This window comes from Dendropsophus ebraccatus, chromosome 1 (assembly GCF_027789765.1).
Source record: "Dendropsophus ebraccatus isolate aDenEbr1 chromosome 1, aDenEbr1.pat, whole genome shotgun sequence".
In the NCBI taxonomy this organism is placed as follows: domain Eukaryota; kingdom Metazoa; phylum Chordata; class Amphibia; order Anura; family Hylidae; genus Dendropsophus; species Dendropsophus ebraccatus.
In genome coordinates, this window is record NC_091454.1 from 40,878,496 (window position 1) to 40,895,741 (window position 17,246).

At 40.9% G+C, this 17,246-nt stretch overlaps 1 protein-coding gene across 1 annotated transcript in view; it reads right to left on the bottom strand.

Moving 5' to 3' along the window:
• The window catches only part of LOC138782175 (follistatin-related protein 4-like), a 584,758-nt gene that overhangs the window by 15,580 nt on the left and 551,932 nt on the right, over nt 1–17,246 (bottom strand). The window contains exon 6 of the mRNA XM_069956808.1: nt 8,216–8,382. Within this exon, the coding sequence (XP_069812909.1) occupies nt 8,216–8,382 (167 nt within the window). The remainder of the gene's footprint in view (nt 1–8,215; nt 8,383–17,246) is intronic.

Here is a 17,246-nt window from a genome sequence, read left to right on the forward strand (position 1 = left end):
CTAAACACAACACAACTTCTACACAACAACCTTCTAAATCTACTACCAGCAGCAGTTTGTTGCTTAAAGCGACTCCCCAAACTGCTTGTACATTCGGATAGCGGCTTTTAATCCAAGATCTGTCCTGTGGTCCGTTTGGCAGTTATTGTGCTAAAGAACAACTTTTAAACTTACAGCGCCGTGCACTACGGGTGTGGCTCAGAATATCTGTGCCCTAACTTTGCACTACCCCTCCGTCCCTCCTCCCCACCCTCTTCATCATTAGGAACGCCACTGGAACATTTTCTCCATGCTGAAAATTTGCACAGCTGTCTTAACGATCCAGCTGACAGCTGACACAACTGATGAATAGGAGGCAATCTGTCTGGAGCATTCCTAATCATGAGGAGGGTGGGGAGGAGGGACAGAGAGGGTGTGCCAGCCTAATGCATACACAATCTAGGCCACTCCCGTAGGGCACGGAGCTGCCAGTTTAAAAGTTGTTTTTTAGAAGAAATACCTGCATCACCTGCCAAACGGACTGCAGGACAGATCTTGGATTAAAAGCAGCTATCTGGGACTTCCAGTTCCAGCGCGCACAGGATGGCAGCACTGTGAAGGAGCTCGCTACAGTAACTCGCTATAGACTCGGCTCCCAGCTGTTACCCGTTACCATGGTAAATACCAGAACATCTGACATACTCCTCTACCCGTTAGGGACATGGAGAAACAACAGCAGCGCGCTGGGAAGCAACACAGAGCCTCCTCTTCCTCTATACCACTCCCACAGAGGGAGAAAACAAAATCCAAGATGGCTGTGTCTCCTCACACAGCAGCGCAGCACATTACCTCAGGGGACACAAACATAAATCATTCACCTCCTGCTTCTTCTGAAATGGTCACAAATGACCCCAACATTGAATCTTTTATCCCTGGACTGTCTATTTCCTGTAAATCACTGGCCATAGAAGTGGCCAAAATAATAATACCAGATATTACTGCTTCCTTGGAAGCCACTAAAATGACCTCACTATCTGCTATACAGGGAGACATTTCTCATCATACCTCCCAAATACATGAATTAGAAGAGCGCCTAGGGTTAGTGGAGGATGAACTAGCCATGACTAAATCTAAGCTACAAACAACTATGAAAGTCTTATACCAACTTTCTTTTGCTTATTTAGTTGTAAGATTTAGATATATTGCAATATTATTGCATATTTTTGCACTTTTGCTTTTTCCACTTTATGTTTAAAAGGCCATAGCACTTGCACTTTTCACCTAGTGACCCATATGAGCCCTTATTTTTTGCGACACCAATTGTACTTTGCAATGACAGACTTTATTTTCCCATAAAATATGCTGCAAAACCGGAAAAAAATCATTTGCGCTGTCAAATTGAAAAACAAAGGAATTTGTTTTTAGTTCAGGGAATTTCATGTTTACGCCATTCACCCTGGGGTAAAACTGACTTGTTATGCATGTTTCTCAAGTCGTTTACGATTACAACGATGTGTATCATGTATAACTTTTATTTTATTTGATGGCTTGTAAAAAATTCAAACCATTGTTAACGAGGATGTACCACCTGGTACATCCTCTTTAACCAAAACCCACTGATTGAATGGCGCCGGAAGCCGGTGCTGCGGTCTGTTTTTTGGACCGAGGCCCCGTTCCCGTGCACAGCGCCGTTCTATGCACTGGAACCGGACGGTGCTCAAGCACTGGAGGCGGGCCGGGCAACCCCCAGTGGGAGGGAATTCCCTCCCCTGTATGACGCGGCTCCATTCATTCTAAGCATCCATTCTTCCAGCATCTTTTCATTTGTTCTGCGTCTCACAAACGTTCTTCTTTGTGATCCAAACACCTCAAACTTGGATTCATCCGTCCACAACACTTTTTTCCAGTCTTCCTCTGTCCAATGTCTGTGTTATTTTGCCCATCTTAATCTTTTTCTTTTATTGACCAGTCTCAGATATGGCTTTTTCTTTGCCACTCTGCCCTGAAGCCCAAAATCCCCCAGCCGCCTCTTCACTGTAGATGTTGACACTGGTGTTTTGCGGGTACTATTTAATGAAGATGCATGTTGGGGACCTGTGAGGCGTGTTTCTCAAACTACAGACTCTAATGTGCTTATCTTCTTGCTTAGTTGTGCAACGCGGCCTCCCACTTCTTTTTCTACTCTGGTTAGAGCCTGTTTGTGCTGTCCTCTGAAGGGAGTAGTACACACCGTTGTAGGAAATCTTCAATTTCTTAGCAATTTCTCGCATGGAATAGCCTTCATTCCTAAGAACAAGAATAGACTGTCGAGTTTCAGATGAAAGTTCTCTTTTTCTGGCCATTTTGAGCGTTTAATTGACCCCACAAATGTGATGCTCCAGAAACACAATCTGCTCAAAGGAAGGTCAGTTTTGTAGCTTCTGTAACAAGCTAGACTCTTTTCGGATGTGTGAACATGATTGCACAAGGGTTTTCTAATCATCAATTAGCCTTCTGAGCCAATGAGCAAACACATTGTACCATTAGAACACTGGAGTGATAGTTGCTGGAAATGGGCCTCTATACAACTATGTAAATATTGCACCAAAAACCAGACATTTGCAGCTAGAATAGTCATTTACCACATTAGCAATGTATAGAGTGTATTTGTTTAAAGTTAGGACTAGTTTAAAGTTATCTTCATTGAAAAGTACAGTGCTTTTCCTTAAAAAATAAGGACATTTCAATGTGACCCCAAACTTTTGAACGGTAGTGTATATCACATCCGTCTTATCCTGAGAGACAAAAATACCTGGTGCAGGTGTATAGCATAAAAGTCTTGCTATATATGCTATACATATAGACAATTTCTGTACTATCCTGTATAATCCTGTAGTGGCCTCCGTGTTGGCTACTGCTGCTCCTGCCTGGCCTCCATGTTGGCTACTGTTGCTCCTGCCTGGCCTCTATGTTGACTACTGTTGCTCCTGCCCTTGGCTCCATGTTGGCTACTGCTGGGCCTTAACTGGCATCCAGGTTGACTACTGGTGTGCCTGCCCTTGGCTCCATGTTGACTACTGCCGCTCCTGTACTGGTCTCCGTGTTGGCTACTGCTGCTCCTGCCTGGCCTCCATGTTGACTATTGCTGCTCCTGCCTGGCCTCCAAGTTGGCTACTGCTGCTCCTGCCTGACCTCCATGTTGACTACTGTTGCTCCTGCCTGGCCTCCATGTTGGCTATTGATGCTCCTGCCTGGCCTCCATGTTGGCTACTGCTGCTCCTGCCTGGCCTACATGTTGACTACTGCTGCTCCTGCCTGGCCTACATGTTGAATACTCTTGCTGATGCCTGTCCTTCATGTTGGCTACTGCAGCTCCTGCCTGGCCTCCATGTTGACTATTGCTGCTCCTGCCTGGCCTCCATGTTGGCTACTGCTGCTCCTGCCTGACCTCCATGTTGACTACTGTTGCTCCTGCCTGGCCTCCATCTTGGCTACTGATGCTCCTGCTTGGCCTCCATGTTGGCTACTGCTGCTCCTGCCTGGCCTACATGTTGACTACTGTTGCTGATGCCTGTCCTTCATGTTGGCTACTGCTGCTCCTGCCTGGCCTCCATGCTGACTACTGCTGCTCCGGTACTGGCCTCAAATGACTATTGCTGAACCTCCACTGGCCTCCAATGACTACTGCTGCTCCTTCACTGCATTTGTGACCTTTTTCCTTCATAGACCCAGTAATGTTCAATTTCCTGCATAGACCCTGTAATGGTGAATATTGAAGTCTAAAAAAGAAAAATTGACTTTGAGAGGTTACTGACATGTAGAGCCCTAAATTCAACCAAATACACTACCCCCATATCATTTAGATGCTTTAAACTATGAAATCCGAAGAAATCTGAAATTTGTTCGAACCGAACTTTCCGAAAAAATCCGGAAGTCCGGTCGGAATGAACTTTTGAAAAGTTTGCTTATCTCTAGTCGGAGTCAGAAAGCCTTCATACATAGCAGACAGTTGTGGGTCTTATCAATTTTAGCTGGTCCACACAGCTAATCCAATATGTATGGTCAGCTTTAGAGACTATAGTCAAATTCTAATAGTACAGCACTCACCACAATCATTATATAAAAAAATAAAAATTAAAAACCTATAAGAAACATAATTTTCAGAAGAATGTGTAAATTCACATGTTTTACGGCGTGGATGAGAACAAAGATCTGACAGAAGAACCGCTATTTCCTGTACCAGTTGCCTTTACATTGGTACATGCTTGATTTAATAGAAGAATATTCTACTAGTACTTTTCTCTTATAAAATGGCTTTGTATTTCATACTTTCTATATTAACATTTTTCTTATTCATTGCTAATTAATTGCAAATAAAATATCACTTAGCAGTCAGAATGATGAAATGGAATCTGAAATGTGGATTTCTTCTCACTCATTCCCAGAGGAAGTGTAACACAGACATTCCGTGTGCAGGGACAGTTGTGACAATGTGCAGCATCATTTCCTTGAAGTTTAAATTCTGCAATTAATCTCCTCTTGTATTTCCAATTAACTAAATTGCTAACCTTGTTGTGCAAAGTAGAAATTAAATTGTGTAACTGCTTCAGGCAACCTCAGGACGAAAACTAAGATAATTAAATATACAGACTACATAAGCCAATGGCTTTTAGCAGGCTGATCGGTGTTTTCAGTGCTTTTATACCAAAGAGGACCCCCAAAAAATGTTTATAATGAGAGGTGAGTGCTCTAAGTTGGTTGGTCATTACCAGTTGTGTTCTGTCATATAATAAATGAGAATGGATAAGACTGGAAATCTTTTTTTATTTAACCATTGTTCTTTAACCCCTAGACGACCCTAGACGTACAGTTACGTCATGGGTGTCTGTCCCCAGATGACCCTGGACGTAACTGTACATCCTGGTCTCTAAAGTGCTATGAAGCGTAATCCATAGCGGAGTGCGCTTCGTAGCAGGTGTTCACTGCACTCGGGCCCTCACTGTTAATGACAGGCTGCAGCAGTCACGCTGCAGCCTGTCATTAACCCCTTAAACGTCGCAATCGCAGCGATAAGGTGTAAGTGACAGGAACAGCTCCTGTCACTTACCAATCGGGACCCCAGCAGTGTCTGCGGGGGTCATGATTGCTTTCATAGGCCACCAGAGGTCTCTTACCTTCCTCTGTGCGGTCCGATCGCCGCTCTGCTCATTGAGTCTGCCACAGGCTCAATCATGGTGCTTTTACACAGAGAGATTTATCTGACAGATCTTTGAAGGAACAGACTATAAACAGGGAACAAGTCATAAAGGAAAGACTGAGGTCTATCCTATTTTCAAATCCATTCCTGGCTTTGATTTAAAAAATCTGTCAGATTAATCTCTCTGTGTAAGCGCACGATAACACTGATCAATGCTATGCCTATGGCGTAGTATTTTTTTTTTAAATACCCCAAAGTCCCTCCCCCAATAAAAATTAAAATCACCCCCCCCCATCCCATTTTATAAATAAAGCATATAAAAATAAATAAATGAACATATTATATACTGTGGTGTGCATAATTGTCCGATATATTAAAATATACCAATCGTCATTGTGAACAGCGTAGACAAAAAAAGGGGAAAAGTGCCACGTTTGCTGATTCTTTGTTACATAATATATGAAAAAAAATTATAAAAAGTGATCAAAAAGTCTGAGCTACACAAATATGGTATTTATAAAAAGTAAAGATCATGGCACACAAAATAATACCCCATACAGCCCCGTAGGTGAAAAACTAAAACTGTTATAAGAGTCACAATAGGACAATTTTATTAATAACTAATTGAAAAAAAATAATAAACGATTTCATGGAGAAAAAAAAAAAACATAAGAGAATCTGTGTAAACCTGCATACAGTTGTGTTCGGAGTGACCTATAGAATAATGATATCATGTCACTTTTACCATATAGTGCATTACGTAGACACAGGAACCCCCCAAAAGTTACCATATTGCTTTCTTTTTTATGATTTTATCAATTTATATTTTCATAAATAATATTTTTGGGGTTCCATCATACATGTTATGGTAGAATGAAAGACGTCATTACAAAGTACAACTACTCCTGTGAAAAACAAGCCCTTACATGGCCCTGTAGATAGAAAAATGAAAGTGCTGGAGCTCTTAGAAGGGGAGGAAGAAAAAACGCAAAAATGAAAATTGGTGCGGTCCACTGGTTCATTTTGGGCTTTGTCCTCAAAGGGTTAAAAAGCCATTCAAGTGTTTATGCCACTGTGATAGTAACAAGACAAGCACTAATAGTAGCATACAATAGGCGGAGAGCAATAGATGGAGAATTAGCATGATAGTGAAGCCCATGGCTGCCAAAGGGAATGGCCATCTGAGACCAGAGCTCCCTTAGCAGTGCAATAGAAAGTAAAAGTAAGACCAGACAAGCAACACCCAGCTGCCTAAAACTGACGCCTACAAACTCCCTGACACAGTAAGAATTGGGGAAACAGGTCAAAAGTGTTAATAAGCTGCGCAAATTCACGGGTGGATATTTACTATTTGTTCAATATTTCATAAATCTTGTACAATTTTTGTGCCTTTTTTTTTGGCTTAAAAACCACATGTTTTTTTTTTTTTCATCACATGATAGATCTAGCTAAAAAAGAAGGTACCTTGAACCATGACCCATGATCCATCCTCCGAACAAAAGATAAAAAAGTGCAGCAGCTGGCGCAAACTGCTCAAAAATTGTGCAAACACCTTGATAAATGTTGCTTAAAAATTTAAGCTGTGCGCAAAAACACAAAATTAGCAAAAATAATTTCACTAAAAGAATGATGATTGTGCCCCATAGACTTTTATCTAGTTGGTGGGCAAAGATGGGGCAGACGGCCACACTACACAGAGCTTCAGCTCTCCACAACATGGTGCAGTACTAGCTCATGGCAAAAAAAGAGACTAAATACAGGAAGCCTCCGTCATCTGTGCGCTCAGAGAGAAGATGGTCATAAGATTGATGGACACATTGGGGGAGATTTATCAAATGGTGTAAAATTTAGACTGGTGCAAACTGGCCACAGCAACCAATCACAGCTCCTCTTTCCTTTCACCAGAGCTGGAAGCTGAGCTGTAATTGGTTGCTGTGGGCAGTTTGCACCAGTCTAAATTTCACACCCTTTGATAAATCTCCCCCATTGAGTGGTGAAACTATGTACTGGCCAGGACTTTCTGCATTTAATCTTTACAAGAGTAAAAAAACAAAAAATAAGGAATTTGAATTGCAAACTTGCCTAATAGCACATCCCCTGTTGATTTAGAAAGTTATAATGGCAGGTACCCTTTAAAGATTGTTTTGATCTTTTACAAACTAATGATGTGCCTCCAACAGAAGCTTTCTTAAAAGGTCTCTCACTACAGGGAAGATTTATTAAACTTCGGCCCATGGTATATGCCACAGAGAAAGCACAGATACTTACTTTCTCTGTGGAATATGCCTGCTGTATCCCCCACTCGCCTAATGGGCCGGCAGAGGGGCACAGCAAGACACAGAGGAGGCATGGTCTTCTCCTACGCCAGACTTGGCAGAAATCATGGCAGAAATCTACACCTGCTCAGAAACAGGCCGGTTTTAACAAAAGCTGCTCTCATACTGCAATGGATGTCACTGCATTTAACACAGAAGTGCAGCACAGCTTTGATGAAGAATAGGAGCTTGCTGATAACACATGTAACTGCACCTTGTTGGTTTACCAAGCACTTATTTAGACTAATTACTAGGGATGGTCCGAACCGAGTTCGGTTTGGGTTCATACGAACCCGAACCCTCGGTAATGATACCCGCTGTCTGCCCGCTCTGAGGAGCGGGCGGATCCAGCGGGAGGACCGCCTGGAAAACTGGGATACAGCCATAGCCATAGGCTGTATCCCAGTTTTCAGGGCGTTACTCCCGCTGGATCCGCCCGCTCCACGGAGCGAACAGACAGCGGGAATCTGCTGCCGAGCGTTCGGGTTCATACGAACCCGAACCTCGGCAGGTTTGGACCATCCCTATTAATTACATATGATTTTAGGACATTTTTTTACATACCACATTTCAAAGGGAGACAGCTGATACAAAGTGGGCAAGCGGCTGATCTATTGGGATCCCCCCCCTCACCAACCCAATACTGATGACCTATCTTAAGGATAGGTCATAAATACATTTTGTTTAGAAAACCCCTTTCAAGTAACAAATGTGAAACATATATTTAAAGAATACTGTGACTTACGTTTATATCTTCCAAATCTAAAAAGTTCAATATTACTCCATTTCGTTTCCAAATGATAGGAGGACGTAGTATGCCACGAATTGCACAAGTTAGCACAGTACTTAATCCAACAGTTACAGTTGTCACGCTGACCTTCTCATCTGGATCAAGTGTAAGCTGGACCACCTCTGAAACAAAAGAAGAGAAAGGGAACAAATGTTTTAATATTTAGTTATAATAATAAGAATAATCTATTATTTAAGATGGATCAAAGAGAATTTAAGAGTTACATGTGCTTAAATTGGCAGTTAATAACGTGGACCACAGGACATGAATATCAGCCTATCTTAGCACCATGTGGAAATAAATGTGAGTTTGTCTAGCTTTACTCTAGGATAGACAGGCACTACTCCTCCTCCAAACCAAATGTGTATGCCAGACAGTAATGTGGGATTCATCAAACTCCAACATCTGATGCTATTGAGTGTAACTGTCTTGACTTGGCATTGTGTGTGGTAATTTCAAGGCCAATTTTTAATTTATTAGCAGTTTCAGAGACCAATTGGAATTAATTGACATTGGCAGACATTATGAGGGTAAATGTATTATCTACAAGCTAGCTTGCAACTGAGGTAGATTTCTGTGGACGGCACACAGCCAGTCACAGGTGCAGCAAAACTTATAAAAGGCCTTCACCTTATAATAAATTTTCACATCTTGAAATAAAAAGGGGTAATCCACCATCAGGTAAAAAAAAAAATGCATCAGAAGCATATATTATTGCATAGTACATAGTTCTGTATTTTGTGTTTGTACTTCCTGGTTGAGAGCAGTTGCTTTGTATTACTTGTCTGAGGATGCATTGCTTTTAGAGAAGAGCGAAGCAGTTGTAAATTTGTCTTGCGAAGTTCGCAAATTCTTGGTTGGATTCATGCTAATTCATGAATCACATGCAAACAAATCTCATTAAAACTGACAAAAAATGGAAATGAACACCTAGTCAATTGGGATACACTAAGGCTACATTTACACAGAAAGATTATCTGACAGATTATCTGCCAAAGGTATGAAGCCAAAGCCAGAAACAGACTATAAACAGAGGTCATTCCTGGCTTTGGCTTCAAATCTTTGGCAGATAATCTGTCAGACAATCTTTGTGTAAATGGACCCTTAAATAGACTGGAAAAGCCCAGCCGCAAAAGCACAGACCATGTGATGGAGAATGGAAAAGAGAAAAGCCCAGATCCAAGATTTACACTGATTGAGAGTGTTAAATTTTCCAACAACTTTAATTTGAAGAAGATTATCCCACGGTACTTTATTTTATATTTAAAATTATAGCGAAAATAATGTGTTTAAAAATCTTGCTGAATCTGGGCCTCAGGCTTTTCCCTAGACATGCATACATATCATTACTAGGTTATTGAAGTGCAAGATGCAACCCATGTATGCATCTCTTGGGGGTGTTTAAGCTGTCTTCATCTTAAATGAACAGGGAAGGGGGATACCCCTGAATGGGGTATGGGAGTGACCCTCCCACCATCGCTTTGGTCACTCTCAAAAAACCTCACCCTAATGGTGCATTCACATGTCGCTCCAGGGCTGCTACGTAAAATCACCAGGGGATCTTCATGCCAGTCAGTAATATGTAGACTTTGGGAAATTTCACTGTCAAACTAGGTAGTTCTGCACTGAACTTTGTGTTAACCCCCCCCCCCCAGTACTGACAGGTACCTGAAATACAGCTGCATAGTGAATATGCATAGTGGGCGGCCCGGAGCAGCCCCCTCGGCCCGCCCGGAGCAACCCCCTCCTGTGCTGCCTAACCCGGCTCCTCCCATGCCGCTCACTACGCATGTTATTTCTTAACATACTTAGGAAAGTGCTGTAATTCCTCCAAACAGGGAATGGGCGTAATATGCCACCTGCCTCAGTGGGTAAGTACACCCAAAATGGCCTGAATAAAAGGTTTTTGGGAACAGTGACACAATAAGCACAGTGCCGCACACTAAACACAGTGAACTGATGTAAACTCAGTGGATCAATATATAAACAGAGTGACAGCCTCTACACTGAAGCAGCCCTGCCTCACTGCAACCTACTCTAAATTGCCCTGTCTGAACTAATATGCCCCATTCTCTCTGCCTTTGTAAACCATAGTCATGGGGATTTGTGGCTGGACAATGCTGTTCCTCAGGCAAGGGTTGCATTTTGTATTTTGGCAAGGGATTAAATGTAGATAATATATGCTATGTTGGACATGTTTTGTCATGGGCACCTAATTTAAAGATTGGGGAAGGGGGTTGTTACAAAGGGGTTTAAAGTAGAACTGGCTCAGCTGCCCCTAGCAACCAATCAGATTCCACTTTTCATTCTTCACAGATTTCTTGGAAAATGAAAGGTGGAATCTGATTGGTTGAGGGGGGGGGACGTAAATATATATATATATATATATATATATATATATATATATATATAATCACTTTGGGTAGGTGAATATTTTGGGGACTTAACTTTGATGGAGACTGGCCTGTGCCCTGGGCGTCCTGGTTCCTCCAGTCCTCCAAAGTTCCTCCAAATTCCTGCCTCCAATTGACCTGCCAAATCAAGCATCTCAGGGTCTAGCCAATCTGCTAGGCTTTCCAGGACCTCTCTTGCTATCACCACTCCCACAAAGTCTATTTTTGACTGGGACCACCCTCTGTGCCACTTTAGCAGCTGTACCCTGAGAAGGGACAGATTTTTGGACATCTTTTTTTATTTTTAAATTGATTCAAACTATTTTTTTTTATTGGAATGTAACATGTCTTAATAGCACCCAGTGACTTGGTATAATGTGCACCTAGCACCCAGTGACTTGGAATAATGCACAACCAGCACCCAGTCACTTCTTATGCACACGCAGTGACTTGTTATAATGTACACCCAACAACTTGCTATAATGCACAACCAGCACCCAGTCACTTGTTATGCACATCTAGTGATTTGGTATAATGTACACCCAGCAACTTGCAATTTGCGCTTTGCACCTGATAATCTGTACACATGTGCATAACTGTAGACCAAAACGCACACAATGGCGGAATTTATGCTTTGCACCAGTGGTGTAACTAGAAATGGCTGGGCCCCATAGCAAACTTTTGATTGGGACCCCCCCCCCCCCCTCCTTCCCAACTGACCAATCGTTAGAAGTGCTTTCAGTTAAAGAGACATTTGCAGCACCTGGGATGCCTGCTTGGTCACCTGGTGCTGCAAATGATGATGGCTCAGGGGGCCCATTGTATTGTAGAAGCAGGCCTTGGGGCCCCTTGATGTGGAGGGCCCCATAGCAGCTGCTATGGCTGTTACTGTGGTAGTAACACCCCTGCTTTGCACCTGATAATCTGTACGCATGTGCATAAACCAAAACGTTACATTCGTTTCTTGTTCATGAATGGTCGTTGAACAGGAACCGATCATAATCATTTTTTTATGTTCGTGTTCGGGATCTGAACCAAACGTCAGAATGTTCGCTCATCACTAATCTTTAACTCACTTCTGGGTTTGGTTGAAAAAAGACTCAACAAAAGACTGATGTAAATACTATGTGGGAACATAGCCTTATATTGTAGAAAAGAGTTGTGCTGTTTCTGGAAGAAAGCATCTGTGTTTTTCTAAGCCTGGATAAGCCCTTTAATGTAACTAGTCATGTCAATCTTTGGTGTAACATACAAATTTACCACTTTTGTAATTCATACATATGGCACATGGGCAGAGCTGCCATATGAGTCAATTGTTAGCCGTTTTTTGTGTGTTTTTTTTTATAAAATAAAGCCTACATATTTCATATAGCTGACAACAATAACAAAAGAGATTTTGCCACAATAACAGAAACAGGACTGTACAGCTTCAATGACATGTAAATTATCATTTTTACATCTGCTTAACATGTTTCTTTTTCATCTTTAATCCTGTCTAGGGGTTTATTTTTTGTTAAATGAATGTTCGGCTGCCTCCTCATTTCTTATAATCACATCTTGCAAGGTGTTACATGTGGTGTTGATTTATCACAGGAATCTTCTTTCCTAGTGTCATCCGCAGACTGCCAATGGCAATCATAATTTAACAATAAAACATCTATAATTGAGGTCATTGGAGAGAGCAAGTATAAATGAGTACATACATATCTAACCACATGGAGTCTCAATGCTCTAGAAATAATTCTCTGCAGAAACATTTTAGGCTGTAAATCTAAGGCTTGTCCTTGCTGTTATGCTAGCTATAAGCATGTCTGTGGATACTATTCAATAATTATCAATATGTTAAGCTTGCAATAGTTAAATCCTTGAGGAATCCTGATAATGAAATATCATTCACACCTTGATGCTTTTAAATCACTGAAATTCACTGTATTAAGGGATCGACATGTAGGGTTTGCACTGTTTTGAATGGCGCACAATAATCAGTGGTATAGTTAAACGGTACAGTATATAGAATTAAGAAGAAAATGAAATATAATGTATTTGATGGGAAAAGTTCCAATTGTATACAATCAATGTTCGCATAGACCTACCACTGGTAATAGACAAAAAGAGTGTCCTTTTGTCTCTGTCAGGCTAGTACACATTGGCGTATTATTTTTATTCAACTACTTAGGAAAACATCAATCTGCACTTTTTTATAGATACAACAAAAATTTAATTTATTTGATTTTTACTTTATTAAGCAAAATTTTGATGATTTGTTCCCTTTAAAGTATCTCAGCATCACAGTACTATATACAATTAGTGAATTCTTTGTTTTAAATTCTTTGTTCCTATAACAAAAGGAAATGATAGCTCCCTATTTCCAGAGATTATAAAAAAAAAAACTCATGACAACAGTATTTCATTCAAAATTGTGATGTTTACTGCATCACCAGTGTGGAGTGCTAAAATGTTATTTAGGAAAATTGTTTCTGTGTTATACACAGATATGGGGGCATTGTAAGGTGAAGATCAGGCCAACAGTGAGGGATTTTTTTCAATCGTTTGTACACACACTTCAAAGAAACCGTAATGCAATGTTTTTTTTTTTTTTTCAATCACATCAGTTGCATCCATACATTTTCAGTTCTTTTTATTATCGCAGTGAGGTCATGTGATTACCAGTAATCCAGTAATGGAGAGGTGAAGAGTCATCATTCTTTCTGGTTGGGGCAGCAAAGTCATGCCTTGTCAGAGTCAATTATTATTGTGGTCTCACCTCAAGAGCCTGAAACTGAATTTTTGGAGGGCTCACATTAAGGGCCTCAAACTCACTTTTTACATGGTTTCCATGGGACCCACACCCCTTTATGTGTAGGACGTGTCTGACCACATTACACACACACACACACACACACAATGACAGTTAGCAGTGTGTGCTGTTTGAATCCCCATCTGTGGTTGTCATAGGCAACGTGATTTTAAGGGGTGCAGGGAAAAAAAGGCTTCTATTTTTGCATCTCCCTTTGACTTTCATAGGATTCAATACTCGATTGAACTGATGAGGGGGAGTATTTGTTTAGAATATTAAGAAATATGATTACTTAGCTGGTTTTATGTTGGAAACATGCATAGCACATATTAATAAACTATGGACTACAAGAAAACGTGTTTGGAAGTTATCGGACTTTTTCGCAATTTCCCCTCCCCAATGCATTGCAAAAAATCATCTCTCCAAACCCTCCAGGATGGCACAATCATGTTTTATGATGTAATATATACCACGGAATTGAAACCAAAAAACAATAAAATATTCTCATGCAATAGAGCATTTTATGTGCAGTTACACTTCATTATCCATGCAATTTAACATGGCTGCACGGCATAGCAATGTGAGCATTTTCCAAATGATTTAAAAAGATGCATTAATGATATACTGAAGATGAGTGTTGACCCTGTGTAATGGATGGTAAATTGACAATCCAAAAGCACTCCATCTGCCTCATTTAGACTGACCAATCTCTTTAAATCACCGGGATTGTCATTTTTATGACACAGAAAATTCTATTGAGGCCAGAGGACTGTGAAATGTCATATAAAAAGTATTAGAGGGAAAATAAAATAAAGTTGCAGTCGCATAAATTAGCATATGTGATGAGGTTTCAGGCAGTGAGGTTATTTTCACTATTTTCACATGAACTGGATCTCGCCCAGGTTCATGATGATTATGAAGATGATACTAGTAGTATTTTCATGTAAGCCAGCCCAAATACTGACAGGTTTATTCTTCACAGACCAAAATAAAATGATAACAAATCTATAGGCCATAAATAGTGAGAGATATAAATCTCTTCAGTGATGGATCCAAACAAGAATGTCTCTTTTCTAAACCTTTAAATCATTAGATTCACAATGGAGTTTGATGCCTATGGAGGGGCTATATAGTCCACTGAATCAAAATAAGTTGTAACTGTACTGTATAATAGTATATGTTATAAAATGAAAAAAAAAAACACAATGTTTTCCATGGGCAAAACCAGCTGTCAAAGCTGACAGCTGCATTTAAATGGCTGTTTTCCCCCATACCTGGTGGTCTAGTGGCAGGACCGTCCCTCGATGTGATCGCAGAAAAGCAATCCCTGCTTCTTGCTGGGCAGGGGCTGATCCCGGCTCGGCGATCTATTTTTGGCTGCAGCAGGCCAGAGCAATAGATCACCAATCTATTGGTGATCTAAAAAAAAAAAAATTGGGCAAACTTCCCCCTATCCTATGACTGACTCCCGAGCCGGTATGTGTGATTGGAGAGCTGCGGCCAGGCGGGGGGAGTCAGCTGGTATAGGGGTACGTTTGCCAAATCCCGGAAGAAGGAGGAGGGGGAGCGGGAGGGGGCATGATGGCTTCACTGTGATGAGCGGCTTTCCCTGTGCTCGGCAGCATTAGTGGCGATGTGATAGCGATAACCCAGCTACTACTCCCATCACCTGCTCATGCTATGAGCAGTTGATGGGAGTAGTAGTTCATTGTAGTCCAGTGCGGTGGCAGGCGGGCGGTGGCGGGGAGCGGCGGTTCGGCAGGCTTACCATGGAGATCGTCCCTGGTACTACTCCCCCATTATCTGCTCATACTATGAGCAAATGATGGGGGAGTAGTACAGTGTGTATGTATGGCAGCAGCACCGAGCAGGGAGGGAGAGGGGAGGTAGATGGCACTTCTCACCCTCCCTGCTTGGTGCCCTCCAAATGTACTGATTGATTACATTTATGGAATACTTTGGGGAGCAAGGACACTTGTTCCCCAAAGTATTCCATAAATGTATTTAATCAAAAACATACTGTATATTACATTTACATACACTGTATATTACATTACATACACATCTATTGTAATTCCAATGGAGTGTCTAGCAGGGGCGCACTATATATAGAAGTAAATGGTACTCATTGACTTCTACATATAGTTCCCCCCCCCTGCTCTACACTAATTACACCCCCGGTTCATGACGTCACAGAATTTCAGAGAATCTGAAGTCTCCCTGATCTACTAAATTAAGGGAAATAGCCCTATATGTGCATTTCCCATAATTAATGTACATTTGAAATTTGTCTAACTTTCCGTAAGTAATAACATATTAAAAAATAGTTTTGGCTGGAGTTGTCCTTTAATACATTGTGTGAATGATGGCCACTGTTTGCATTGACTCCAATGCAAATCATTGACCGGCTGTTTTAATTGAAAACAACGGCAGTTCTTTTTATAAAAAGTACACTGTATGAACATAACCTTAAATATGTTAAAGTCCTAAATAAGGTTCAAGAGGAAGTGTCTTAAATAAAAAAAAATGAACAAAAGAACAAGGGGCAACAATCTGAGGTCAATTGGGGGAAAGATTGGAAACAACACAAGAAAATATTACTTACTAAAACAGAAGTAAATGCTTGAAACAAACGTGCAGCAGATGTGGTAGGTAAATCTACAATAACTAAATAAGCATATATCTATCCTAGGATAATATGAAAGGAAAGACAAAAAGGCAGACAAGATGGACCAAGTGGTCTTTGTCTGCAGCCAATCTTCTATGTTTCTATGTTCTGCAGTAATGCTTCTACCTAAGTATCAGTTAAGCTGTCAAAGTCTACTAGCTTTCATGTCCCTTAACTCACTACATGGAATTGTTATTAATACTTCAATAGCTTTAATTAACACAAGACTTGGGATCTTTTCCCAGGAGAGAGCATCAAAAGTAAGATCATTTTACAATTTACCTAAAGGTAATTTTCTTCATTTCTGGACTGATAAATGAGGGCATGTACCAATATCTCTCCACTGACCCGTTAACAATACAACCAGTAATCAAAAATGGTTCCATGGAGATGTTTTATTCACTGACATTGCCAGTTTATACTCATATTAGTTGGGAAAAATCTATTCTTACTCAATTATTAACAATTAGATTAAATCCCAAGTTGCCAATAAAATCTAATATGGACATTGTGACATGCCATTTCTATCAAGGCATCAAGGTTCCAATTTTACTGGAATATTTTTTTAAATGAAGGGCCGCTAGTTCTGCTGATGTAAAAGATTTAATTCTTTGAAGGTGTGAGCATTCAACAATACCATTTTGCTAGAAGGTTCTATGACAATAAGCTGTCCACAAGGTGCCACAGTACTGGGGAAAAGACTGCTGTTCTTTTTAAAACCCCTAGACATCATAAATAGATTATCCTTTGGATAAATGAAAACAGCTTTTTTTGTAAATGAATCCCTTTTTATTCTTAGGATAGGCCATCAATATCAATTTAGTCAACTGAATAAGGGGGCTGGTACTTCACCGTTCACTTGTGTAAGACATGGTAACCTGCATTACCAGGCAAAGCCACTACAACATGTACAACATTGGGTTGGTCGCCTTAAACCAGCTCGTCATGGTGGTGAGTCATAACTCCGCTGATCGGATATTGCTGACCTATTGTAAGCCTAAGACATCAGTATGCAAGTCCTGGGGGGGGGACTTTGAAAAAAGGTTCCTGGTGTTACAGCTCAATTTAACCCTTTCTGGTACTACAGTACACAGTTACGTTGTGGTGCCGGTAAGAAGGAATAGAGAG